The sequence below is a fragment of the Erythrolamprus reginae genome, chromosome 3, assembly GCF_031021105.1.
Source record: "Erythrolamprus reginae isolate rEryReg1 chromosome 3, rEryReg1.hap1, whole genome shotgun sequence".
NCBI lineage: Eukaryota > Metazoa > Chordata > Lepidosauria > Squamata > Dipsadidae > Erythrolamprus > Erythrolamprus reginae.
Genome location: NC_091952.1, coordinates 125,596,485 through 125,623,240, shown reverse-complemented (window position 1 = coordinate 125,623,240; position 26,756 = coordinate 125,596,485). Strand labels below are relative to the sequence as shown.

Sequence of the window (26,756 nt, the reverse complement as noted above, 5' to 3'; positions counted from 1 at the left end):
AGACACTTCCCTCCTGAATCTTATTTAACCCTTTAACATATTTAAATGTTTCGATCATGTCCCTCCTTTTCCTTCTGTCCTCCAGACTATAGATTGAGTTCATTAAGTCTTTCCTGATACGTTTTATGCTTAAGACCTTCCACCATTCTTGTAGCCTGTCTTTGGACCCGTTCAATTTTGTCAATATCTTTTTGTAGGTGAGGTCTCCAGAACTGAACACAGTATTCCAAATGTGGTCTCACCAGCGCTCTATATAAGGGGATCACAATCTCCACAATCTCTAGCTATGCAGCCAAGCATCCTACTTGCTTTTCCTACTGCCCGACCACACTGCTCACCCATTTTGAGACTGTCAGAAATCACTACCCCTAAATCCTTCTCTTCTGAAGTTTTTGCTAACACAGAAGAGAAGGATTTAGGGGTAGTGATTTCTGACAGTCTCTTGTTGCTTGTATCTTAAAGATACAAGCAACAAGTTACAGTCATACAATCATAAGTGGGATGTGAAAACACTACTAGTAACAATAGTGCAGACTTAGTAAATAGTTTGACAGTGGTGAGGGAATTATTTGTTTGGCAGAGTGATGGCGTTCAGGGGAAAAAATAATTGTGTTTAGTTGTCTTGGTGTGCAGTGCTCCGTAGCGACATTTTGAGGGTAGGAGTTGAAACAATTTATGTTCAGGATGCGAATATTACAGCCTCCCACTTCCCTTCGCTCGGTCCACCAACCCAATCCAACAATGCTGCTTTAAATGTCTCACAATTTAGCATAAAAAAAAAAACCCGTTAACTTCACACACACACACATACTCTTTTCCCTCAGTACATTTCTTCCGCCATTGCCGCCACAGATCGGATATTAAAAAACTGAGACAAAAGAAAAGAAACACACACACCGCTCTCCTCTCTCCCGCCCTTAACCCAGCGGAAGGAAAGGGACACGATTTTTATTTCGCCTCTCCCCTTTCGCAAAATCCTGTGTGTGAAGTAATTTCCCGCCTCTCCCAAGACGTCGTCTGAGTGACAGCACTAGTTCAGCCAGCCAGAAGCTGCCCCTTGTCACGTGTATCCTCTCCACTCGTTCTCGTCCTCACGGGCCGGCCTCCCTTCTTCCCCCTTTTCAGCTGCCAACCGCGCCGTTTGGCGCTAGGTACAAATGGGGGAATCGGTAGTTCTCGGAAAGGGCGGCTCGCATTTCGACACTGGTGGCTATACGCGGTAAAGGGGAAAAAAAACCCCACCAAAACAAAACACGCCAGGAGAGATGCGGGATCCCGCAGGGGAAATCGGCTGGGTCGTTACTGTTGGACAGCCCGCTGTGGAGCCGCTAAGCCCAGGAGCCTTGCGTGTTTTAGAGGACGAGAAGAACAAGGAAGGAAATAGCCCAGTAAGGAGTTTAAAAAACGACGACAGATTTTTTTCCTCGCGGTTGGAAAATTATTCTGCGGGGCCTGTAAATGTGGGGTCTGGGGCTTTCTATCATTGCCTTAAACAAAGGCTGCTTTATTTATTTATTTTATTTATTTAGAATATTTCGCCCTTTCCCCCCCCCCCCCCCCCCCCAAAATCGAGATGTCTTTGTTCTGGGTGTCATGTGGTCTGGCTGGGTATTATGGGAAATATATATCGCCTATGTAGTACACTAGGTGGAAAAGGGTAATCTGTTTTCTCAAAATCGGATCAGGAATTTTGTATTGCCGGAATATTTTTTTTAAATGCAGCATTCTGATCTTGTTATGTACTAAAAGAGGGCCCAAGGTATTAATTTTCTTCTGTTGAGTGCAGTTCAGTTTTAAATAAAGCCACATACAGTACTGCTGAACAGCCCCTAAGTAAAGACTTCCAAGTATCCAGGATCAAATTACTGTATATTACACAAAGTGAGCATGTTTGGTCTCGTGGTGAAGGCATCAGACTAGAAACCAAGAGACCCTGAGTTTTAGTCTTACCTTTGGAGTAAAAGGCTGGGTGACTTTGGGCCAGTCACTCTCTCAGTCCAACTTACCTCATGAGGTTGTTTTGTGAGGAAAATAGGAAGGAGTATTATATATGTTCAGCACATTGAGTTTTTATTTTTTTATTTATTTATTTCTCAATCAAGTATAGGATAGTAGTTTATATAAACATAACATAGAACGTAATGATAAAAGAAGACGACAGGACCGTAGGACAGGGACGGTAGGCACAATGGTGTGCAATGAAATTGTAAAGTACTAAAGGTGGGATAAAAACAACATCAACAACGTCAAAGCCTTGTGGCCTACATATGCACACCCATTTTCTAGACTTATTTGGGTGAAGCAGGAAAACGCCGCCCCAAGTTTTTTGAGAAGGGGGGCATACAAATCTAATTAATTAAATAAATAAATAAAAGCAGATTTATGTGATTCTGTTAATTCCTAGGAAGCCTCAGTCATTTCTTTGAGAATAATTCATTCTATATTATTATTGGTTTCTTTCAAATAGTTGGTCATGGAGGCAATTCATCTTGATGAACAATCTCCCTTGAATGCTGAAAACTCATATAAAAAGCATGAGAGCCACAGGAAAGGTATGTATATTTAGCACTAGTCTAAAATCTTCTAATTATCATTTTTCTGATAATTTATGTTTCCTTCTCATTTTTGGAATCTTGATTAGTATTTTAACACTCCACAAATGATTCTTAAATTTTCATAGTGCCAGGAATTCACCCAAAGGTGCTTTTCAAAACATAATTGGGCTTTCTTGGTTTTTTTCCTTGAACATGTTTGACTTCTCATTCAAAAAGCTTCTTCAGTCCTGACTTAATTCTCACATATATTGAATTGGTTGAAAGTCTCCCTGACCTTTTCAGATATTTCCGTAAAGTATGGAATGACATTGTTGCTTTGTTTGTTGTTTTTTTCTTTGTTGTGGAGGAACTCCTGCTAGATCTTTTTCTAGATTTGATAAGGGCTAAGTTCTGAGGGGTTTCTTGATCTGTTTCAGTTCTTTTTCTGTTTCCCCCTTTACTCATATGCAAATCTTCAGCCTGGTGGTGTAGGGTTCTTATCACTCCCATTTTGTACTCCAGCGGGTGGTGAGAATCAAAATGTAATGCTGATCTCTGTGCGGGGGTCTTCTGTATAGTTTGGTGTTGAAGCTTCTGTCTTCCTTAATGTTACTGCTCAGTCCAAGAGAGCTATTTTCCTTAACATCTTCCCATGTGAACTTAATATACCTCTCCACAGAGTTGATGTGTTTGGTAAAATTGGACCAGAATACCGGTACTTGCAGGACCGCCTCCTGCCACATGAGTCCCAGCAACCGGTTAGGTCCCACAGAGTCGGCCTTCTCCATGTTCCGTCGGCTAGGGGGAAGAGGCCCTAGGGGAAGAGCCTTCTCTGTGGGGGCTCTGGCCCTCTGGAATCAGCATCCCCCAGAGATTCGTACTGCCCCCACCTCCTCATCTTCCGTAAGAGTCTGAAGACTCATTTCTGTCGTCAGGCTTGGGGCTATTAATTACTTGCCCTCCCAGCCGATAAATGAAATGGATGCTTGCTATTTAAATGGGAGTGATTGATTTTTAATGTTACTAGGATTTTTAGAGTAATTAGTTAAATTAATTGGATTTTAGATATTTATATTGTATATTGTTTCTTTGATATGTTGCAAGTCGCCCCGAGTCCTTGGAGAGGGACAGCATATAAATCCAATAAATAAATAAATAAAATAAAAGCTTCCACTTCCTATGTTTTAATCATGACCCAAGTATCATTCATATACCTACAGTATACCAGTGAATGGACAGAATTCTTATAAAGGAATCCTGTGAAGGAGTACTAATACAACATATTTGCATACTTTAAACACAATAATAAATTAAGGCAGAAGTTTGTCCATCTGAAGATAGAAAATTTCCACATACAAGCTGAACAAAGTGATATACGTAGCACAATGTAGTGAGACGTGCAGATCTGAACATTGGGGAAACAAAACATCCACTTCAGCGGTTGGTTGCTCCCGGTTTATCCCGATTCAGCAAACCAGTAACAGTGCCAGGAGGCTTTACCCACATACCCTGGATGCTTCTGCACATGCGCAGAAGCATTGCGAGTGCGAACCAATAGGAACAGGATTTATAACCCATTACTAATCCACTTCCCGATTGTATAGCACAACATAGGAAAACAAATCCGTCAGGACAAGATTCAGCAGCCTATGTGCATTTGAAAGACAAGGATTACTCTTGAAGGTCAGCAAGGCCCACATTCTGGACAGAGGACCACTGACTTGAAAGAGTGATCAGAGAGGCCATCTGCATTAAAATTAAACAGTCCTCTCTCCACAGAGAGAGAGGGACACAATACGTCCTGTCCAGGGATGGGTTCTACTTACTTTCGTCACAGTTCGCATTGCGATGTTGCGTGCATGTCCCATCGTGCATTTCCGCTCCCAGGCATGCTCACTAGCCCGATAGAGGCCTAAACACAATTGAGGAGCTGGTCAGCTGTGCTTCTGGCAAAGAAATAAAGCTCAGGATTAACCTGTTGGTGGGCGGGAGGGCTTTTTTTCAAGTAGAAGAGGAGAAGCCATCCGCAGATGGAAAAATTCACCGAAAATTCTAAAAAAAAAGATGGCAGCGCCCACAGACCAGCAACGATGGAACCAAATCCGCGACGCCATTGTGACCTCACCAGCGGATCGCTAACAGTTTGGGGTGATAGTCTGAACCAGGAGGAACCCACCCTTTCTCTTATTAGCAACACAGTCCTTTCAGAAGCTCCGAGAAGGTTCCACACTCATTTACAGGCTGATTCATGCGATCTTGAGAGAACTGATAAACCTCCAGGTGCCCTCAACAACTTTCAGAAAGCTAATTCAGAGAATTAACCAGATGACTGCAAAGAACATAAATCTTTCTATTCCCTGCCATTCAGTCCAGAACTGAAGAAGCTTCTTGGATGAGAAGGAAAATATTTTCAAGGGGGAAAATATACAAGTGTAATTGCCTTTTGAAAAGCATCTTTGTGACAATCATGATCTGGAGGATTGAGAATCTTCACAGACATAACAGGAATTTTACAGATATAAATTTTACAGAGGTTGAAAACTGATCTGGTGTTTGCTATAAAAACCAAACAAAAACAGAAAAATTTCAAGCATATTTCAAGCATATACATACATTAAAATTTACTAGTTTAACATTTCTCAATGTTAAGTAAACCAGTAAATTAATATAATTAATTAAATTAACATTAATAACTAACTTTCCATAAATAATTGATCTGATTTAAACTACAAAGGTTAAAAAAACAAGCTGGTTCACACAACAATCTAAGCGCTGAGATGTTCATTTGGCTTTACCTTAATGCATGTATGGAATCTCTGTATACATATAACCAGAATACATGAAACTACTTGGAATTGTAGAGTGATTTGTAAGTAACCTATTGTATGCTTATGTTGAAGTTGTTACTAAGAAACTCCAGACAGGACAAAATTGCCAAGACACTAATGACAGTAATAGCAAGAATTGAAGCATCTAATGAAACAGTCCAGGGGAGGCTTAAACTATGACTCCAAACAGCATCTTAGTTATTCAGTCTCCCTTCCTCTTCTTCCTGGTTGAGAGTTGTTTAGTTACCAACTTGTGTTATCTTACAGATACCCAGAAAATAAATGCAACATCATTGCTGTGCCATCTAGTGATAAAAACATGAAAAGCCAAAGCTTCAATTTTTCTGACTTGAATCTAAATTCCTCAAGCTTCCTGTTTTAGTCCATTTTTGTGTCTTTTATCTCAAAATAATAATTACTGATTATTCAGTCAGATTTCAGCCATACCATATAGCACCATGATGGCGAACCTATGGCACACATGCCAGAGGTGGAATTCATAGCCCACTCTGCTGGCACGCGTGCCCTCGCCCCAGATCAGATCTCTGTGGCGTTTCATGAGATTCTGTTTCCCTAAAAACACTGAAACAAGCTCACGGGGAAAAAAATAACTTAACTCTTGCCCTGCTGGGATGCCCCACTGGCCAGCTGGTTTTCAGGTCTCTGCTGCGCATGCATGCATGTCTGCATGCACATGTCCACAATTGTGTACATTTGCACATGCCCATGCATTCACACGTTTACATGCCCACACATGTATCCCTACATGTCCACGTGTGCAAGTGTTTGTGTACACACACATACCTTTCAGTTTGGGCATTCCCATGCAGTTTGGGCACTCTGCCTAAAAGGTTCGCATTAGTTAATACTTGTCTTTGTAGGTCTCAAGATGGGTGGTGCATCCTGCCTTGCCCTCCTTGACCTATGATTGACTTTCAAGACCATCAATCGTGGTATCTTTCTGGGCCAGCTATGAGGGGGGGATTGAATATGGGAAAATATTTTGTAGTGATTCTCCTTTATCCAAGATTGGTTTTAGTGTAATGAGGGAAAAGTTGAACGCCAGATCCCCTTATGCTTTGGGGCTCTACTCTCCCTATCATTAGTTCAGGACATTGGTGGAGTTCAATACGTGTCTATTTTGTGAAACTGTTACAATGTTGGCTTCAATTTTTCTTCTTCTTAAATTGCATTATTTTTAACTTTGCCCATGTTTTTAATACTCTTTTTGTAAATTGAGTATTCACAGTCCAGAGTTTTATTTTTAAAATGGCCATATAAAATTTCTCAGTAAGGTTTTTGGGGCATTAGTCATACTTTAGCATGTTGGTACTATAAGCTGGAGATAATGTTTATTATGTAATCAGGCCTATTACTGTTTATTATGTAAAAAAACCCATGTATATTATATAGAAATGCTAAGTAGATACATTTGGGCCACAGGTTTCCCAGCTCTGCTTAAAGCATAGCTGTAATGCTTTAAATTTCACTATTAAATCATGTTGCAAATCTTATATAAAAGTAAGAGAGGTTTCTAAAATGACTTATTTTAAAATTTTCTCCATAGGAGCACTTACAGATATTGAAAAGCTTTATCAAGCAGTACCTCAGCTTGCAAATGTGTTCAGAATCAAAGGGAAAATTGGTGAAGGTGAATATGATTTTTGCTTTAAAGTTTTTTGAACATCAGAGTTAAGAGGACTATAGAACATCTATCCAAATTTCCTTGAGCCCCTTTTATATAAATTATTTCTGAGCTTAGTGTTATTACGGTACTTGCCTGCTGTGTCATTATATGAAACATAAAAACATAGAAGATTGACGGCAGAAAAAGACCTCATGGTCCATCTAGTTTGTCCTTATTCTATTTCCTGTATTTTATCTTGGTATGGATATATGTTTATCCCAGACATGTTTAAATTCAGTTACTGTGGATTTACCAATCACATCTGCTGGAAGTTTGTTCCAAGCATCTACTACTCTTTCAGTAAAATAATATTTTCTCACGTTGCTTCTGATCTTTCCCCCAACTAACCTCAGATTGTGCCTCCTTGTTCTTGTGTTCACTTTCCTATTGAAAACACTTCCCTCCTGAACCTTATTTAACCCTTTAACATATTTAAATGTTTCGATCATGTCCCTCCTTTCCCTTCTGTCCCTCAGACTACACAGATTGAGTTCATGAAGTCTTTCCTGATAAGTTTTATACTTAAGACCTTTCACCATTTTTATAGCACGTCTTTGGACCCATTCAATTTTATCAATATCTTTTTGTAAGTGAGGTCTCCAGAACTGAACACAGTATTCCAAGTGTGGTCTCACCAGTGCTCTATACAGCAGGATCACAATCTCCCTCTTCCTGCTTGTTATGCCTCTAGCTATGCAGCAAAGCATTCTACTTGCTTTCCCTACCGCCTGACTGCACTCTTCACCTGTTTTGAGACTGTCAGAAATCACTACCCCTAAAACTTTGTAATTAATGTGTCTATTATAAAACTAAATAAACAGTGGGGAAGAAGACTGATCAGTGCTTTGGAATACAGAGAGAATTTAACTTGGCCATGTTGCCTGACCAGTAAAATTTTTTGCCACCTCTACCATATTGTTGGTTGTTAGAACCTAGTAGGTAGGTTCTCTAAGCATCTTACAATGCTTAGGAAAGAGTGTTAAATAGGTAGGAAAGAGTGTTAAATCATTTGTTCTCTGTGTCATAGTTCAGATTCTCTCCTCTTCCCCCCCCCCAACTGCTTTAAACTTTTGTTTGCAATTGCAATAGTTCTCTTAATGACCATGGCATTAACATAATGACTGTCACCAAAAAAGAGGTCATAAAAATCAGGTCAGACTGTGATAAACAGGCTCCATTATGCTTTTAAGTTTATGCAAGAATTTGTAGCTATGTGAGTTCCTCCTGCAATTGAAGTGGAACTACTCAGTAAGCAGATTTACCATTTCAAGCTACTATCAGGTTTATAGATGACCATTGTAAGGCTAATCCATGTTTTGGAACAATACAGGTAGTCCTTGATTTAACTACCTTTTGTTTACTGACTTTTCAAAGTAACAACAGCCCTGGAAAATAAAATGACTTGTACAACTGGTCCTCCATTGCAACATTCCCATTGTCACATGATCAAAATTCAGGCACTTGGCAACTGGCATTTATTTACAAAGCTGCAGGATCTCAGGGTCATATGATTACCATTTGCAACCTTTCCAGCTGGTTTCTGATAAGCAGGGTCAACGGGGAAAGCTGGATTTCCTTGATGACCATGTGATTCACTTAACTGCAGTTATTTGTTTAACCATGGGAAGAAAGGTTGGGGAAAAAACTGGGTGCAACTCGCTTAGCCTTTGCTTCCAGTGAATATTCTGATCTGTATTGTGGTCATAAGTTATCTGTATACAAAGGAGATTCCCAACTTCATGCTTCCTGTTGTTTTGAGGAGTATGGCTGGAGTATAGTTGTCCATGAATTTTCTTTAGTAGTACTCTTTTCTCCCCCTTATCTCTGATGGATTAGAAACCTCTTTGAAGAGCAAGGAAGTAGTTCTACAATAGTATCACAGGCATAGATAGCTGTGTTGCTGAAACAACTTCAAATTAGGTGAAAGGTTTTGAAAGAGAGAAAATGTCATTAAAGGAAAGAAAAAAGTTATTATTTCAAGTAACTACTTATTTTTTCAATACACCTTTTACTTTTAACTCAGAGCAGATTTTTTTAATGGGAAATTGTTTAAATAAATAACCAGCCTTGTCTGAATTAGAAAAGAAAGTGTATTCAGAACTTTGAACTTTACAAAGCTATAACATCACTTCAGAAGTAAAGTTGTTTTCCAGGAGGTTTTTTTTTCTCAATCTGTGTTTCATCAAATAAAGTTCTATAAAAGTAATATAAGTATCTGAAATAGTATATCTACCTTTGCTTTGGGAAGCAAATCAACTAAGATTTTTCTCCCCCCCCCAAAAAAACCCAACAACAACAACCCACCAATGAGTGGACAAATAAAGCCTACAACATGGATAAATTGATGAATGTGGTGCTTGGTTTATATTCTCTATTTATTTTTGATACAAAAAGCCAATGTGATTAAATCTTTTGTCTTAAAAAATAAAAATCTAATAGGCCCTTCTCTGGATTGTATAGCATCTATTCTCAGTACCAATACTTTGAGAAGATATACAATTTGGAGAATCTCAAAAAACAAAGAACAGGCAAAATGTTTTGAGGATCAGCAAAGTTTTGTTGATCCTCAAAACATTTTGCTTGTTTTTGTTTGTTTGTTTTAATCCACGTGTACAGCTCAAGTACAGAGAATATAACCACCATCTTTCTTACAAGTTTATCCGAACTACGTATCACAATGACAGGGCTCATGTTCTTCCAATTGTATAATGCTTTTTTAAAAAGTAAAGGGGAAAAAACCCTCTAATGTTTAAAATTGCTTATGCAAGATCCAAAACGTTTTTGATGGGGATCTGGTGGTTTACAGAAATAATTTATAGAAGAACAAAATTAACTACTCATTCCAACTGGAAGCTACTAAATGTTTGCTAAATATATCTCTTATTATTTTTGTAGGCACTTTTAGTTCTGTTTACTTGGCAATAGGCCATGTACGAGGAGGCCGGGAAGAAAAAGTGGCCTTGAAACACTTGATTCCTACCAGTCATCCTGTACGAATTGCTGCTGAACTTCAGTGTCTCTTAATAGCAGGGTATGTATGGACACACAGAAGCATACAGGGATCTTACATTTCCACAAGACTCACAGTGGACTTCTTAACATTTAAATTACTTCGATTTATGCCTTTTAATAAAGAAATAGTTTTTATTTCTACACACACAAACAAATATCGATAGACAGACGGTCAATGAGTCAGTCAATCCTCAACTTACAACCACAATTAAGTGCAAAATTTTGTATTGTTAATTGAGAAATTTGTTATGTGAGTTTTGCCTCACTTTACGACTTTTCTCATCACATTTGTTAAGTGAATTAGTATCATGATTGTTTAAGCGCACCTGGTTCCCGTTGACTTTGCTTATCAGAAGGTCGCACAAGAGGATCACATGATTCCAGGACACTGCAACCGTCAGAAATATGAGTCAGTTGCCAAGCATCCAAATGTAAATCACATGACCAAGGAATGCTTCAAGGGTCATAAGTTTGGAAAAACAGCCATAAATCCCTTTTTTCAGTACTGTTGTAACTTCGAACGGTCACTAAGTGAACTGCTGTAAGTCGAAGACTACCTGTATATATAAATGGACCATGAAATAATATGTAGGCACTATAAATATATTATTTCATTTATTTCATTTCATTTATTGACCATTCAGAATTATAATGGCATTGAAAAAGTGACTTTTGATCAGCTTTCATATTTACAACCATGGTCACATAACCAGCATTCAGATCCTTAGCAACTTAAATGTATTTATGAAAGTTGCACTGTCCCAGGGTCATGCGGTCACATTGATAGCCTTCCCACAAGCAAAGTTAACAGGGGAAGTGAAATTCGCTTAACAACCACATTATTCATTTAACAGCTGCAGCAATTTGCTTAACCATGGCAAAAAAGTCATAAAATGGGGCAAAACTCTCTTAACCGCCTTGCTTAGCCACAGAGGTTTTAGGCTCAATTGTGGTCATTAGTCAAAAGCTATCTGAATAGTGGTGATGTTATAATATGCCCTAAAATTATTTAAAGAAATAAAATTGTGAAATAATATAACCTAAATTCTACTACTCTACGTATCTCTCTATATATGTATATAAAAATTGTTGCAAAAACAGTTGAAATGATGGTATTACATAAATTTTTTGCTGGACATATTATAGAGCATTATGTCTAGCCCTTGGAAAATATTTTTAATATTTTATATGCAAGCATAGATGTGACTATTTTAAATCAATGGTATTGTGTATCTTAAATTTGTATCTCACTTCATGACTGTGATTGTCCTTAGAATTACAAAAGTAGTTTTGAAAAACGACATCAGCCATTTTCATAAATTTGTTTTCTGCATGTCATCAATGGAAAGCTGTTAGTATGAAATGATTTTCCTTAAAGAAAAATGAAGTATTTGTTCAGAAAAGATCTGTGGAAAAACACTAACAATGCTATATTCTCTCTCTGTGATAAACTTTTTTTCCCTTTTTGATAGAGGGCAAGATAATGTCATGGGAGTTAAATATTGTTTTAGAAAACACGATCATGTGGTAATCGTTATGCCTTATCTGGAACATGAGTCATTTTCGGTGAGTTCTAAGTTCTTTTTAATAAAAGAATTAAGAGAGTTTGATTGCAAGTGAATGCACGTTTACTTATTACATTACAACTTTTGTATAGGACATCTTGGATTCTCTCTCGTTTGAAGAAGTAAGAAACTACATGTTTAACCTCTTGAAAGCTTTGAAGCGCATTCATCATTTTGGTATTGTTCATCGGGATGTCAAGCCCAGTAATTTCCTGTACAACAGGCAACTGCAACAGTAAGTCTGAACTACCTAGTATGCCTTATTATCTTATATGGTAGAGTGCATTAAATCTAGTAAGTTAATAATACATTTAGTAAAAAAATAATTGAGTCATGAACGTCTTGACAAGGTGAAGAAAAATAAAGTATTTATGGTAGATTATTTGATTTGATTTGATTTATATTCCGCCCCTCTCGAGAACTTGGGGAGGTTTACAACATATTAAAAAAAATACAAAGTGTCCTGAATCCAATTAAATTTAAAAACTAGCTAATCTAAAAACCCAATTTTCATTTAAAAATCAATCATTCCCATTCCAAAATGAACAAACATATACATTTCATTCATTGGCCAGGGGGATAGAGTCTAATGGCCCCAAACCTGGTGACAAAAGTGAGTCTTCAGAGTCTTGCGGAAGATAAGATAGGGGGAGATATATTGAAGTGGTGGCTTGCCAGTTTGGTAAAATGGTAAAATTCCAAATCAGGTTGCCACATTTAGCAGAATTTTTCATGCATATACAACTTTTCAGTATGTGATTCTCATTCTGTTATTAAACGTGGATATTAAACCTGATATAAATGGTATTTCAATATCTGAATAGTATTAAACAAGGAAGAAGTTGTTAGATTCTGTTAATAGGAAAAGTGAGCATTATCCTTAACTTTGTGTTTTTAATTGTTTCCAGATATGCATTGGTTGACTTTGGCTTGGCGCAAGGAACTCCTGAGACAAAAGTGGATCTTCTCAAAGTTATTCCATCGGAAACTCAGCCAAGGAGTTCTGCATACCACAAACCTGCGCTAATTGTGGGAAGCCAAATTACTTCCCCGACATCAAGGCAGCTTGTTCATCAGTCAGCTACAAAAATGGCTAATAGAAGGCTTTCTTCCATTTCACAAACACAGATTAAACAAGGATACAAAAGAAAGGTTCTAGTTTCTTTTCTTTTTATAATTTTGCTGGATGGATTTATTTAATAAGTAACTTTATCCAACAGGGGGAGATATAATACCAGAATAATATTTCATTTTATTTCAGAGTTTTTGTATTTGTATGAAATATTGAAGGGATATCAATATCAGATATCATACAAAATTGGATTTCATTACTCTGAAATAATAATCCTTATATAATGTTTTATATGACAGTGTTGTGCATTAATGGGTTCCAGATTGTTTAATAAAAAAATCTGGGTCTGTTTCACTATATACCTTTTCATATTAAGGTGTAACTGCTCCAAGCATTACATTGAATGAATATGGGGTTTTTCTCAGCAGGTGGCAATGTATGATTGTATGAACAACCAAATATGGACTTGGAAATGAAGTTCCCATCTCACCTATAGTGAAGTGGTTAGGCTGTTATACTGATACTGGGAAGACCAAGGTCTTGAATCCCAGCAGCTTACTGAGTGATTTTGACCCAAGTACAATTTCTCAGCCCATTTACCTCGCAGATTGATTGGCTACATGTCATCAGGTCACAGATAGTTTTCCTGATGATCTGACCTTAGCTGGTCCTTCAGTTTTCCCATCACCATTATAACTGAGTGTATTTATGTTATTGCTGGCAATTTCTTCCCCTTCCTCTGACTTTCCCAGCATGAGAGTTTGCTTCAGAGAACTAGATTTTTTATATAATGTCTCAGGTAAGATCATTTGAGCCTGGTTGTTTGTGCCTCTGGGATGATTTGTTTAGTTATGCATTTGTTTCTTGGCTCTCCATGTTTTTTCAGAAGTCTTCTCCAATGCTAATGCTCGAAAGCATTAACACTAGTTTACTTTTGTTTCTTTTGTACCAGTGAAAATCCAACTTTCACTGGTACAGAACTCTGTGTTGCATGGAGTACTGTAGCTCAGCAATTCCCAACCGGGCAATGAAAAAGACAAGTGAGCACGCACTTGCACAACTAGTGGGTCAGTGTGCATGCAGCTCTATTTGTACAGGTGATGGGCATGTCCGCTGCTTGTGCAGATGGAGCTGCATGTGCTATCCCCTTCCCACGCCCCCCTCCCGGCAAGTCCACAGAGCCAGAAAGTTTGAGGAGTGCTGCTACAGCTTGTACAATTCTGACCTTTGTAAGTATAAAGGCATCATGATATCTGAGTAATTTTTCCAAGACCTTGGTCTACCAAATGCTAAACTGGTGTGGTTCACAAAGCTTCTTCCTTTACTGTTAATGGTGCACCCTAAAAGGCAAAAGCTATCCATTGTTCAGTACCATCATTGTTAATTGTAAGGTTTATTTTGCCTTGCATTATTTTGATCTTTATAGTTAATTTTAGCCCCACATTTTTACCGTGCTCCTTGCTTTTTATTACTAGATCTTGTAGATCCTTTATATTTTTGTCTATAAGGGTATTATTATATAAAAAAGCACAGGTCATTCATGGTTTAATTTTCCACTCTCTCACAGGGATGTTTTTGAAAAATGGGAGGATGGATTACAGTATTATGAATTCAGCCTTGAGCTCCTGAGTAAAAACAGGATAATTGATAAACGACAGTGGTTTTAGTATTTGTTCATTAATTAAAGGATGCAATGCTATGAATTAGAGATAGAATCCTCATGGTCCTTTCTTGACTTTGTAGGAGGATCCAGACTGTCATTCTGTTCAACGTTCTGTTTTTGGGGAGAAAAATTTCAACATACGAAGCTCAGCATTTCAAGCCCGTTCCACAATTAAAGTAAGTATTCTTAATCACAAATAAATTCAGAGGAACAATTTGTCTTTGAGCAACCACCATTCATTAATTCAGTGTCCCAAGTTACAAATGGTAGTTATATCTAGTCCCTAAACTTACATCGATTGCAGTCACATGATCAATAGACTCCTCCCCGAGTCTACAGAGAGGGGTGGCATACAAATCTAAGAAATAAATAAATAAATCTGGATGTTAGGCAGCCCACCTGCACTTATGAGTAGAGGGACATTTTAACCTCTCCCACCTATCTCTGCCCTTTTGGCCACTCTTCCACCACCTCCACCAATTCTGTGCCACACCAACTAAGAGGTTGGGGTATTGGAGGCTTTGCATTGAGGAACTGGTTGCAGAATGGGGCTTGTGGCAGTATTTTGCAGGGGTAGCAGTGATAGTTGTGCCAGAACTGAGTTATAGGTTGAGAGTCACGGTGGCTGGCCTTGATTGGTAAAGGCCCTAAGCGATACTTTACTCCCATTGCCATTGCCAAGGAATGCTACTGGGTAGAGTGGCCAAAAAGGAAGAGATAGTAGGGGCAAACATGGGTGGATGGAGTTTAAGAGAAGCCATAGGCTTAGGGCTAGCAGGGACCAGGGTAGGTTGACTCGGGCTTCCATCCTTCTAAGGTCGGTAAAATGGGGACCCAGATAATTGGCGTTAATATGCCGACTCTGTAAAACCGCTTAGAGAGGGCTGTAAAGAACTGTGAAGCAGTATATAAGTGCTATTGCTATTATAAAAACCTGAAGCCTAAACTGGTTGAGGTCTGCTAAGCAATTAAGGAATAGGAATGGTGTTTTATTTGTAATGTTTTTTTTAACATGTACATTTTACATTTTCTCGAGTAAGTTTTTACATTTAACTCTTTAAAAAAAAAAAGTTGTGCATTAGTAAGAACGTAAGAAGAGCCATGCTGAATCGGGACAAAGCCCATTGAGTCCAGCATGCTGTGTCACACAGAGGCCCACCAATTGTACATGGGGATCTTGAGCAGAAAGAGAAGGCAAAACCCTCCCTTTCCCTTGACCCCCAACAAATGGTACCCAAGGGAATCCTGTCTGCCTCAACCAACATAGAGGTGGCACTTAGACATCCGTTTCAATAACCACTGATACACTTGGCATCCATGAATCTGTCTAATCCTGCCTTGAAGCTGTCCAGACTGACAGCTGTCACAACCTCTTCTGCAAGTGAATTCCATAAACCAATGACCCTCTGGGTGAAGAAATATTTCCCTTTATTTGTCCTCACTTTCTTACCTATGAGCTTTAGGGAGTGTCCCCTCGTCCTAGTATTGTGTGACAGAGAAAAGAATTTTTCTCTATCCACCTTTTCTATCCCATGCATGATTTTATACCCTTCGATCAAGTCACCTCTTAAATGCCGTCTTTCAAGGCTGAAGAGACCAAAGCGTTGCAACCTGGTTTCATAAGGGAGGTGCTCCATTTCCTTGATCATTCTTGTTGCCCTTTTTTGCACCTTTTCCAGTTCCATTATATCCTTCTTGCATCTATCGCCTTGCATTTAGTCTGCCAGAGTTTGTGATCCTTCCTGTTCTCCTCAGTAGGAAGAGCCTTCCATTTCTTAAATGAGTTTTTCTTCTTCCCAATAACCTCCTTTACCTTGTTCGTAAGCCATACTGGTGTCCTCTTGGACTTTCCAGTCCTCTTTCTTCTTTTAGGAATGCATTTTACTTGAACCTGTTATAACATATTTTTAAACAGTTTCCAAGCATTTTGGAGGGATTTGATTTTTTTTTTTACTGTTTTTTTTTTTAGTTTCTTCTTTGCTATTTTCCTCATTTTGGTGAAATTCCTTCTGAAAGTTTAAGGTCTCTCTATGTGTTTTCATTGACAATTTGCTATCTATGGTTAAGTTGAAGGTTATTGCGTTGTGATCGCTTGTTCCTATGGGCTCGGTTACAAAGTCGTCATGAACCAGATCCTGTGCATTAGTTAGAACCAAGTTTAGGATCCCCTTTCCCCATGACCATCTGCTTAAGGAATAATCAGCTAACATGTCAAGGAAACTTGTCTCTCTTTCATGTGTAGAACAATTTAGTTGTAAAAGTTTCACTAACTCCCATAAATTCTTTTTATGTACAGCTGCAACACTGGACCTAACCTCATTATTATAATTATAATTAATTGATTGATTGATTAGATTTGTATGCCGCCCTTCTCCGTAGACCCTAATTCTTTTTGAGGCCTCCTTAAATTCATTTTCCCAGTAGCAATCTGCCTCTGGAGTTTGGTTGGGAGGGCGATAGCAGTCCCCTTACTGTCAGATTAGTTTTCTGTCCTGGGATTTTTATCCACAATGTTTCTGTGGGTGAGTTTGAATTTTCTTGAATTTCAAGCTCATGAGATTCTAACTCCTCATTTATGTACAAGGCCACACCACCACCATTTCTCCCTCTCCTGTGCAGCAAACCATTATTAGTCTCATGAAATAAATGTACTGTGTTTTGAGTATGCCTTTCATTAAAAATGCAACTTTTATTTTACTGCTCATAAAGCAACCCAGGATAATGGATATTCCAGTTAGGAAACTGTCGGTGAAGAAGAAGGCATCTACAATTGTGAATAGTGGTTTAGGCAAGAAAGCTACCAGCAGCCCCCCTCCTCACTTGACCTGTGACTGTTATGCAAAAGATAGCATCTGCACCATTTGTCTTTCAAGGTAATTCATTTTTGAAGCAGGAAAAATATTCACTCTGTTGCCAAGCACAATTAAAACTATAGATACATTGGTGGAGTTGCTAAGCACATGCTACATTTAGAACCTTGAAATACAACAGTGGGGATGGGGGGAATCAAACAGTTCACCCACATGATTTTATAATAGTATACACTTTCTGTACAATAATTCTCAACATCAATAAAGACTTAAGCCCTTTCCAGTTCCATTTCTGCATTATTAATTAATTAATTAATTAATTATTGGATTTGTATGCCGCCCCTCTCCGAGGACTCGGGGCGTCTCACAACATATCTAAAAGTACAAAACAGTATGCATCTCAAAAGATCCAATTAGTATGACTAAAGGAACTTAAAAACTCCAATATAATTTTAAAAACTTTCATCACCATTCACTCCATAAATCATTCATTGGTCAGGGGGCTAGGATCTAATGACCCCAGGCCTGGCGGCATAAATAGGTCTTTAATTTTTTTCGGAAGGCAAGGAGGGTGGGGGTGGTGCGAATCTCTGGGAGGAGCTGATTCCAGAGGGCCGGGCCCCCCACAGAAAAGTCTCTTCCCCTGGGCCCCACCAAACGACATTGTCTGGTTGACGGGACCCTGAGGAGGCCGACTCTGGGACCTGACCGGGTGTTGGTATTCGTGTGGCAGAAGGCGGTCTCGGGGGTAATCTGGCTCGATGCCATGTAGGGCTTTGTAGGTCATAACCAACACTTTATAGCAATGTCAGTTTGGGAGGATGTCAGATAAGGAATGCATATATAGAAAAGTAGATTTATTAACTACTTGTTTCTCCTTTCTATGTAAGCTGATTTAGATATCTGGAGATTCTGAGTCATCTAGTTCATACTGTGTTTCCCCAAGAATAAGACCCTGTCTTATATTTATTTGAACCCTGAAATAAGTGCTTGGCCTTATTGCCATGCACTCAAAAGCCCGATTGTGCTTATTATCAGGGGATGTTTTATTTTGGGGAAAGCATGGTAGTTATTCCAAAGGTGCTTTTTCAAGAGGCACCTGGACTTTCTGGTTTTTCTTTAAAGATGTTTCAGAAGAGCTAAAGAAGCTTCTTGGATGAGAAGCGAAACATCTTCAAAGAAAAAATGGAAAGACCAGTTGCCTCTTTGGGATATCAGCTAAATAGTTCATACAAGTATCAAGACAACAATCGTAGACATAAAATGGTAGGAAAAAATAACGTCAAAAACCTATAGGGTAAGCTTAAATAGATAGGTTCTCTAGAATCATAATAATATAACTATAAAACATCTACCACCAGCAAGATTGCCCAAAATGTATCCAACTAAACCACCCAATTGCTGGAAATGTAATCACCTACAAGGGACGTTCTACCACATGTGGTGGACATGTCCCAATGCAAATATTGGGGGGAAATTTAAAAAAATGGATTGAGGAAATAACAGAAAATTGAGATGAGGCCAGAACTGTTTCTATTAGGAATAATAAAAGAAAATATTGGAAAAGAAATTTACTATATTATTCAACACATAATTACTGAAGCAAGAATTACATTCGCCCAGAATTGGACGAAAGAAAAAATCCCCTCTAATGCAATGATTATAAAAAAAAGGTGTTAGAATGCATAGTGATGAACAAATTAACCATGGAATTGAGGGAGGAGGGAATATATTATAAAATATGGAATAGATGATATGATTGGCTTGAAAGGAAAAGTGACATTAATGTGTAAAGTAGTAGAAGCTGATGTAACAAAATTAAACAAGTGTAATTATAGAAGTTTAAATGGATGTAATATATAACATATATAAAGAAATAAATAGATATAAGAATGTTTAAATTAAAAACAATAGCCTTAACTCTGGAAAATGTAGAATGAAGAAATTCCAATAGCTCCAAATGGTATTAGTGAAATTATGTTTTCTCTTTTTTAATGTGAAAATGTTCAATAAAAAGTATTTTTAAAAAATAATAGGTAACTACAGAAGAAATCCTTTTGCAATTCTATTCATGAGTAGCATGCAAAGAAGTGTGAGCTGTATGTATGTATTCCCAATATAGGAGACGTAAACATTTTAAAATGTTGCAGCCAGAAAGTAAGATTTTAAATCTTTAAGTCCTTAACATGGTGTGTGATAGGTTCAATTTTTAGGCTTCCAAGTTGGCCTTTGACTGTGCTGGCAGAGAATTCCGGAGTTGAATCGCAGAATGCTGGAAATCTGTCCTATTATCTTGCTAAATATCTAATATCACCATATAAAAATACATCATAGATCAGGCCTACATAATATACATGTAACGTGTGGCCCCATCAAGCCTTGTATGGCCTGCAGCCCTTTTTAATAAAAAAAAATATATGTAAATTTACAGCAATCACAAAGGACATGCTACCAAGCCCCACCAGCAGTTCCAGTATTTCTGCTGTTCCCCAAACTATATTATCATTATCCCAATAATTTTTTTGTGTGGCCCATGAGGATTTTTAATGTATCCATGCCCTCAATGAGTAGAGCGGGTCTGATCTGGAAAGTACTTTGGTTAGGGAATGTTCTAATTGTATGCTATTATTTTCTTTTTTTCTATTTAACCCCAAGACGTCAGCAGGTTGCCCCAAGGGCAGGTACTCCTGGTTTCAGGGCACCAGAAGTATTAACAAAGTGCCCTAATCAAACTACAGGTACAGTAAATTACACAAGCTACTTAATCTATTAAAACTGTTAAAATATTAAAACTTGTTAGCTAAAATAAGAATCTTAGATAGAAACTTTATCTGAAATATTTACTATGATGTTTCTATCTTAAAGGAGAAAAAGAAGAAAGTTCAAATGCTAATTTTTTAAAAGCCTTTGTTCTGAATATATAACATTTATTATTAGCTTGCTGGCTTAGATCAAGCATAATTAACATAATATTCTTGCCTGCAGATTTTTTTAAAGTTTCAAACTGACAAAAATATTTAATATTTTAAGCAGATGGAAACTAGCTGTTAGATGAAGAACTTAAGCATTTGGGGAATATTAATATTACCTCCACCTGTCTCAGAAAAACCTCATCCTAATTGATGTTTTTCAGTCAGTGTATCTGAATTCTACAATATGTTTTCTTTTAAAAAAAACCTTGCTGCTGCTGAAACATTAATCTCTATTGATATCTTTTGGGATCAATACTTTTAGGATATATTGCAATGAGATGGATAGTGAGGAGCCCAAGTTTCAGAAACATTTTGCTACTTAATTTTGAACTAATTCCTTCAGTGATCGTTTCACAATGGCTTTCTTTATCCTTTTTTTTTCATAAATTGCATTGAGTATTTATAAGGTATTATTGCAGGTCCTTTGTCCTTGCTTGGTTCTTTCTGAACTTCATTTGGGAAAGATTATAAAATATGAAAAGCCAAAGAACTGCTGGAAAGACAGCAGTCTTAAATTGAACTATATAAAATTATGTATGTATGTATGTATGTATGTATGTATGTATGTATGTATGTATGTGTTTATTTATTTATTTATTTATTTCCCTACCGAATATTGTTTTCTATATAATATGTTTTGGCTCCTTAGATTCTTCTTTTAAATAAAAGCACTGAGAATGAATTGGAATAACTAGTCATTATTACTAAAGTCTTGTTTCTATTTGCAGCAATTGACATGTGGTCTGCAGGAATTATATTTCTCTCTCTGTTGAGTGGTCGATATCCATTTTACAAGGCAAGCGATGATTTAACAGCTTTGGCACAGATCATGACTATTCGTGGCTCTCGAGAAACCATTCAAGCTGCTAAAACATTTGGTACGCAGGTTTTGTTATTCTTTTTCGAATCTGTTTGTAACTAACTTTATTATTACTTGTCTATATGTAGATAATCAGGATTATGTTCATGGATTTCTACATAAATTCAGATAAAATAGCATTGGAATTCATTCATCTAAACGTCAGGACCAAACCCCTTAAATCATGTCAATCTTCTAAATAATCCCAGAGGAAACAAACATACAAATCAAATTAGCGGCATCCAGTTAGTGAAATGAAAACGTTGCAAAAGCAAATATGTGGCTAATTAATTCTAGTCAATGTTACTGGCTCTGAATTATTCCTCCTCAGATCTATATTCCTCTTTTATTCCCATTCTCTTTTCCCACAATTGTAAACTAGACTTCTTTTTGCTGCATTTCTCAACAGTAATACTGGTAGTCCTGGACTTATGACTGCAATTGAGCCTAAAATTTCTGTGGCTAACTGAAACATTTGTTATGCAAATGTCGCCCCATTGGGCAACCTTTCTCACCACATTTGTTAAGTGAATCACTGCAGCTGTTAAGTAAAGTAACATGGGTTGTTAAGTGAATCTGGTTTCCCTATTGACTTTGCTTGTCAGAAGATCGCAAAAGATGAACACAAAAGTCACAAAGTCAATTAATATGAGTCAGTCGCCAAGCCGCTGAATTTTGATCATGTGACCATGGAGATGCTGCGACGGTTGCAAGTTGTGAAACGTTGTCACTTTTTTTCAGTTGTAACTTTGAACAGTCACTGAATTGTATTTTTTGACAAAAAGACTGCCAACAGAAGGCCTTCAATTCCAAGAATGGCTTCACCTGGATAACGTTCCGCATTTTCCATTCTACCAACCAGTGTTCCCTCTAATTTTTTTTTTGGGGGGGGGGGCGGGGGGCGGAAAAGATCTGTTTCTCTCTCTTCCTCTCTCTCTCCTTCCCTCTCACTCTTTCCCTCTCGGCTTCTGGGCAGGTTTGGAAAACTCTGAGTTGATGATGATTTTTAAGTGAGCGATTGCTCACTGCTCAGCTTAGAGGGAACTATGCTACCAACGATGTTTAATTATCTGATAAATCATCCTGAGAGATTTGTGCAAAATATTTTGCACTAAACAGCAACTTACCACAATAAAAGATCATGACAGGGAAAATGTTTCTAAATCTGTCAACAAAATCCTATTAAGGCAGAACCAGCAATTCAATAAATATAGTGTACATTTGGCACTGCAGTGAAAATTAGACAAATAAAACCAAAGCCCCAGTGTCAGTGTTGCTTTTGCTGCGCTCCAAAGAGCTACAGGTATTCAGTTTGAATACACTTCAGATATGTAGGGATAACAAGTTTTCACCAAATTAAATTTTTGTAGATATCTCCCATACCCATCCGTAAAAAGTACAGACTCATTCTTGATAGTGGCAATTAAGTCTTTGTGCATATGTCTTGGGTATTGGGTCACCTGGTAGTGTCTTCTGCGTCTCTAATATTGGATACAGTCTTCTGCCTCTTCCTTCATAGGGTAGTGCAAAGTAGCTCAAAGATATTTTCATCTTGAAATAGCTGATTTGAGAATTCCATACTGAAAACAAAACTTGCAGGTCTGACTTGTAAGTCAGGTACGAAATAAAACAGGCTGCTTCGTTTAGGCTATGAAAAACAACACATCCATTTCTAGCAGCACAGTTTAAGGATTTCCAGCTGATGAAGTGAATGCAGCCATGAATTGAATAGTTGAGGCTTGGCTAAGTCAACTTTTGGCTGCTGTATCTTTAGAGTCATGCACAGTGGGACCAACATATGCAGGACAATCAACCCAGAATTTGACAGCATCACTTATTTTTTTCCAGAAAAAGATACATATAATGTGAGATGTATTCCTTCTTTCCCCCTCCCTCTTTTTCTTTCTCTGTCTCTCTCCCCCCGTGAAGATGTCTCAGCGTAGGGCAGTGATGGCGAACCTTTTTTTCCTTGGGTGCCAAAAGAGTGTGCATGCACACTATCGCACATGCCTGAGTGCCCACACCCATAATTCAATGCCTAGGGAGGGCAAAAACAGCTTCCTCCGCCCCCTGGGGGCCCCCTGGAGGCTGGAAACAGGCTGTTTCCCAATTTTTGTGGGCCCAGTAGGTTTGTATTTCGCCCTCCCCAGGTTCCAAAGACTTCCCTAGAGCCAGGAGAGGGTAAAAACGCCCTTCCCCATCCCCTCCAGAGGCTCTCTAGAAGCCAAAAACGCTCTCCCAGAGCCTCTGTGTGAGCCAAAAATCAGCTGGCCAGCACACACATGCACATTGGAGCTGAGCTAGGGCAACGGCTCGTGTGCCAGCAGATATGGCTCTACATGCCACTTCTGGCACCCGTGCCATAGGTTCGCCATCACTGGCCTAGGGCAATGCACTTGTGGTGTTGACTAGGTACCCACATACCCATAGCTGTGTATCTAATATTGCCAGTAAATTCAATAAGAATTGTCTTAGCAATGTTTGCTGTTCTGTATTTCCCTGCAAAACAGCAGCATGGGAGATGTATTGCCTATAATGTCAGGTCTATACATGTAAAATTTGAAAGAGCGAAATCAATGTTTCACTTTTAAAAACTTGGTTCCAGTAAGGGACCGGCGGCTGCTACTGTAACTCTTTAATTGAAGTGTTGGATCCTGTTGCAGAAAATGGCTGTGCGTTCTGAAGAACCTTCTAACAGGTGTTTTTCATTTAGGTAAATCAATCGTGTGTAGCAAAGAAATCCCAGCACAGGATTTGAAGAAACTCTGTGAAAGGCTGAGGGGAAAACCTACCAGCTTTGACAACTCTGCAGGTGACGTACAGATGAACCCTTCTCAGGAATTTCCTTTATCAGCTGGAATAAGCAACACATCAGATTCTGTCCTTCAGGCATCCAAAAAGCACATGCAATATCAAAAACAAAGCACTCACGAAGATAGTGGTAAAGAAAAGAAAACTATACAAAAGTCGCCTGATCCCAAAGGATGGGATAGAATTCCTAATAGCGCCTATGATCTCCTTGATAAACTATTGGACTTGAGTCCTGTTACAAGAATTACTGCAAAGGATGCTTTGCTGCATCCCTTCCTCAGAAACATGAAGCAATAAAAAGACTTTTGACACTATTGTGTGTGCGTGTGTTAATAAAGTATTCTTAGAATTGGTCACTCTTTAAAATGAAACCAAAAAATCTGAGAAATATTGTTTCCAGAGCAGTGTTGGTCTAGGTATAGCTAAAGTAATAAATATACTTCTCCATTTCCGACAGGTTTTTAAATAATTTCAAAGTGCATTTGATTGTTTCACCACTTTGTGCATTGAGAAATGGCAACATAAAATATATATCATTTAGTAAATTGAAATCTGTGTCCTTGGGTTTTAGCAATCCTGTTATATCATGCAGCTTCCTAATATTTGGGTTAAATTTGGCTGTGGGCAAATACGATAAATGAATTATTCTGGTAGGCAATGAAATAATTATTTATATATTTTAGTTTCACAGATCTGGGGGGATTGATCATTATGATTTGTAACTTCTGCCAGTTAACAAATGCTTACATAGTTTGTTTTCAGCAGAAGAAAAGTAACATTCATTTTATAATGTGAGATATAATATAATGTGAGATAAAGCTCCCTTGACAGAATTGTTGGTGTGGAATTCTGACAGTTTAATCTTAATATAGTAGAGGATATGCAATATATTGGTAAAAGTTAACTTAAGGCATTGCTCAAGAATTTATATTTTATGACTAGGAAAGCATATTGAAAACACTGACTCGGGGGATCTGGAGTGTTTTCCTCTTAAGAGCATATGATATCATTTACTTTCTATTACATATGCCTTTGGAACTGTTATCTTTTCATTATATAGACCACAATATCTTATTCTTGTAAAAACAATGTACAGATATAGCATTAGCTTATTGATTGGTATGTACCACTGTGTTATAATTTTGTGATGAATTTATTAGAATGACCAAAATAAAATCATATTTTTTTATAAAAATGAAAGCTATTGTATAAAATATAACAAAAGTGTATAAAATTTACACTTTTATATTGGGGATTTTTTTTGCAGTTGCACTTCCATTATTAGTTCTTCCTGCAGGGTCTCTTGTAACCTTTTTCTTTTCTTTTCCTTGCCAAGAAGGCTATTGTTAAACCCTGTATATAAGCTTTTGTTGTGTCCCAGAGATTTTGCAATGATGTATCCTCATTTATATTAATTTTGAAAAATATTCATAACTCCTTTTCCAACATTTCTCAGTATTCATTATCTTTAACTACAGATTGGTTCATAGTCCATCTGATTTTCCTTCTCCTTCCTTTCCAAGTTATTCTTACAGGGCTATAAATCAAGCTCAAATTTATTGTTTATTTTACATATGTCGCTATTACTCTTTTTTTCTTAAAGCTATATAGACTCTCCCTAATTTTGTATTTTCTTTCTTTTTAATTTTTTTTTAAATGTACACACAAAGCAAGACAAAACATACAAACAAGTGGGGCATTTATAGCCCTATATCCATCAAAAGCTAATACCTGATAATTATGTGTCTTCAAGTAGTTTTTGATCTTTTTGTATATGGACATCTTGCAAACCAATCACATTGGAATCTAATTTCCTTCATTTAGTAAATGTTTGTGCGCTCTTCTTTGGTATATTTAGTCCATTTATATTTATTGATGTTATTTTACTTTCCTCTTCCATTATTGCCTGTATTTAGTATTCCTTGTTTCTCTTATTACTCTACCTTTTTCTCCTTGTTCGTCCTATCTCTTTTTCTTCTCTTTCTTTCTCCCCTTCTTCTACCTGTTCTTCTTCCTGGCTCCTACTCCACTTTTCTACTTCCTCTACTCTCCTGTTCTTCGCCTACCTCACAATAATGATCAAACAATTCTTGGGCTTTTTCTAACGAATCAATCTTAATTTTTTTTTCTTGCCAGGACATTAATAGTCCTTCTGGCATCAACCATCTAAACATTATTTTGTTCTTCCCTAAATAATTTGTGAAGAATTGATACTGTTTTTTAATGTTCCTCACTCTGGGGAATCTGTTTTAATATAATGATTTATTTGCATAAAATAGAATTCTTCTCTCATTTTCTTATATATATCGTCCTTACCTGCTACCCTAGCAAATTTGATATGAACCTCTCTCGCTAGGTGATGTCATTTTGCATAATTAGTATGTACACTGTATGCCTCATCAATCTCTTTTCTCCTGAACATCTATTTGGAGTATTTTCGCCATCTTTTCCTCTGTTACATATTGAAACCTCAAATAAATTGAGATTCCATCTCCAGATGAGCTATGGATTCTTCGAGGTCTCTGATGATCAAAGTATTATTTTCCTCCATCTTCTCTACCTTTTGATCCATCTGATCTACCTTAGTTTCCACTATCTTTTATCCTTTGCTCATTTTCTGCCAATGTCTTTTGTACATTTTCAACCCTGTCATCTATACTTTTCACCTTATCCTTCACCTCTACTATTTCCATTTTGATTTCCTCATGGTGTTTTTTGGCTTCTTTATTCTCTATTGCTTACTGAGTTTTAATCACCGACACCTGAATCATCATGACAGTTTCACGCATAAGTCTGTAAGCTAGTTGCTGAATCTGATTTCTCTTTGCCCAACATATTTTCCATGGATTTTTGGTGAGAAGGTGATGATGATATTGTTATAGTAGGATTTGATACCTGTTTCTTCCCTAGTTTGGTTATCGCCATTGTGCTGGTTATTTTAAA

At 37.6% G+C, this 26,756-nt stretch overlaps 1 protein-coding gene across 1 annotated transcript; it reads left to right on the top strand.

Annotated features, from left to right (window-relative positions):
* Positions 1 to 1,019: 1,019 nt before the first annotated feature.
* On the top strand, positions 1,020 to 25,008 carry CDC7 (cell division cycle 7). The gene is made up of 12 exons (XM_070746580.1): positions 1,020 to 1,388; positions 2,468 to 2,552; positions 6,930 to 7,013; positions 9,945 to 10,080; positions 11,534 to 11,627; positions 11,719 to 11,861; positions 12,535 to 12,778; positions 14,442 to 14,537; positions 17,071 to 17,234; positions 19,827 to 19,909; positions 20,872 to 21,021; positions 23,716 to 25,008. Exons 1-12 carry the CDS (start codon positions 1,266 to 1,268, stop codon positions 24,108 to 24,110), a joined length of 1,797 nt encoding a protein of 598 aa, XP_070602681.1. The 5' UTR covers positions 1,020 to 1,265; the 3' UTR covers positions 24,111 to 25,008.
* Positions 25,009 to 26,756: the final 1,748 nt, after the last annotated feature.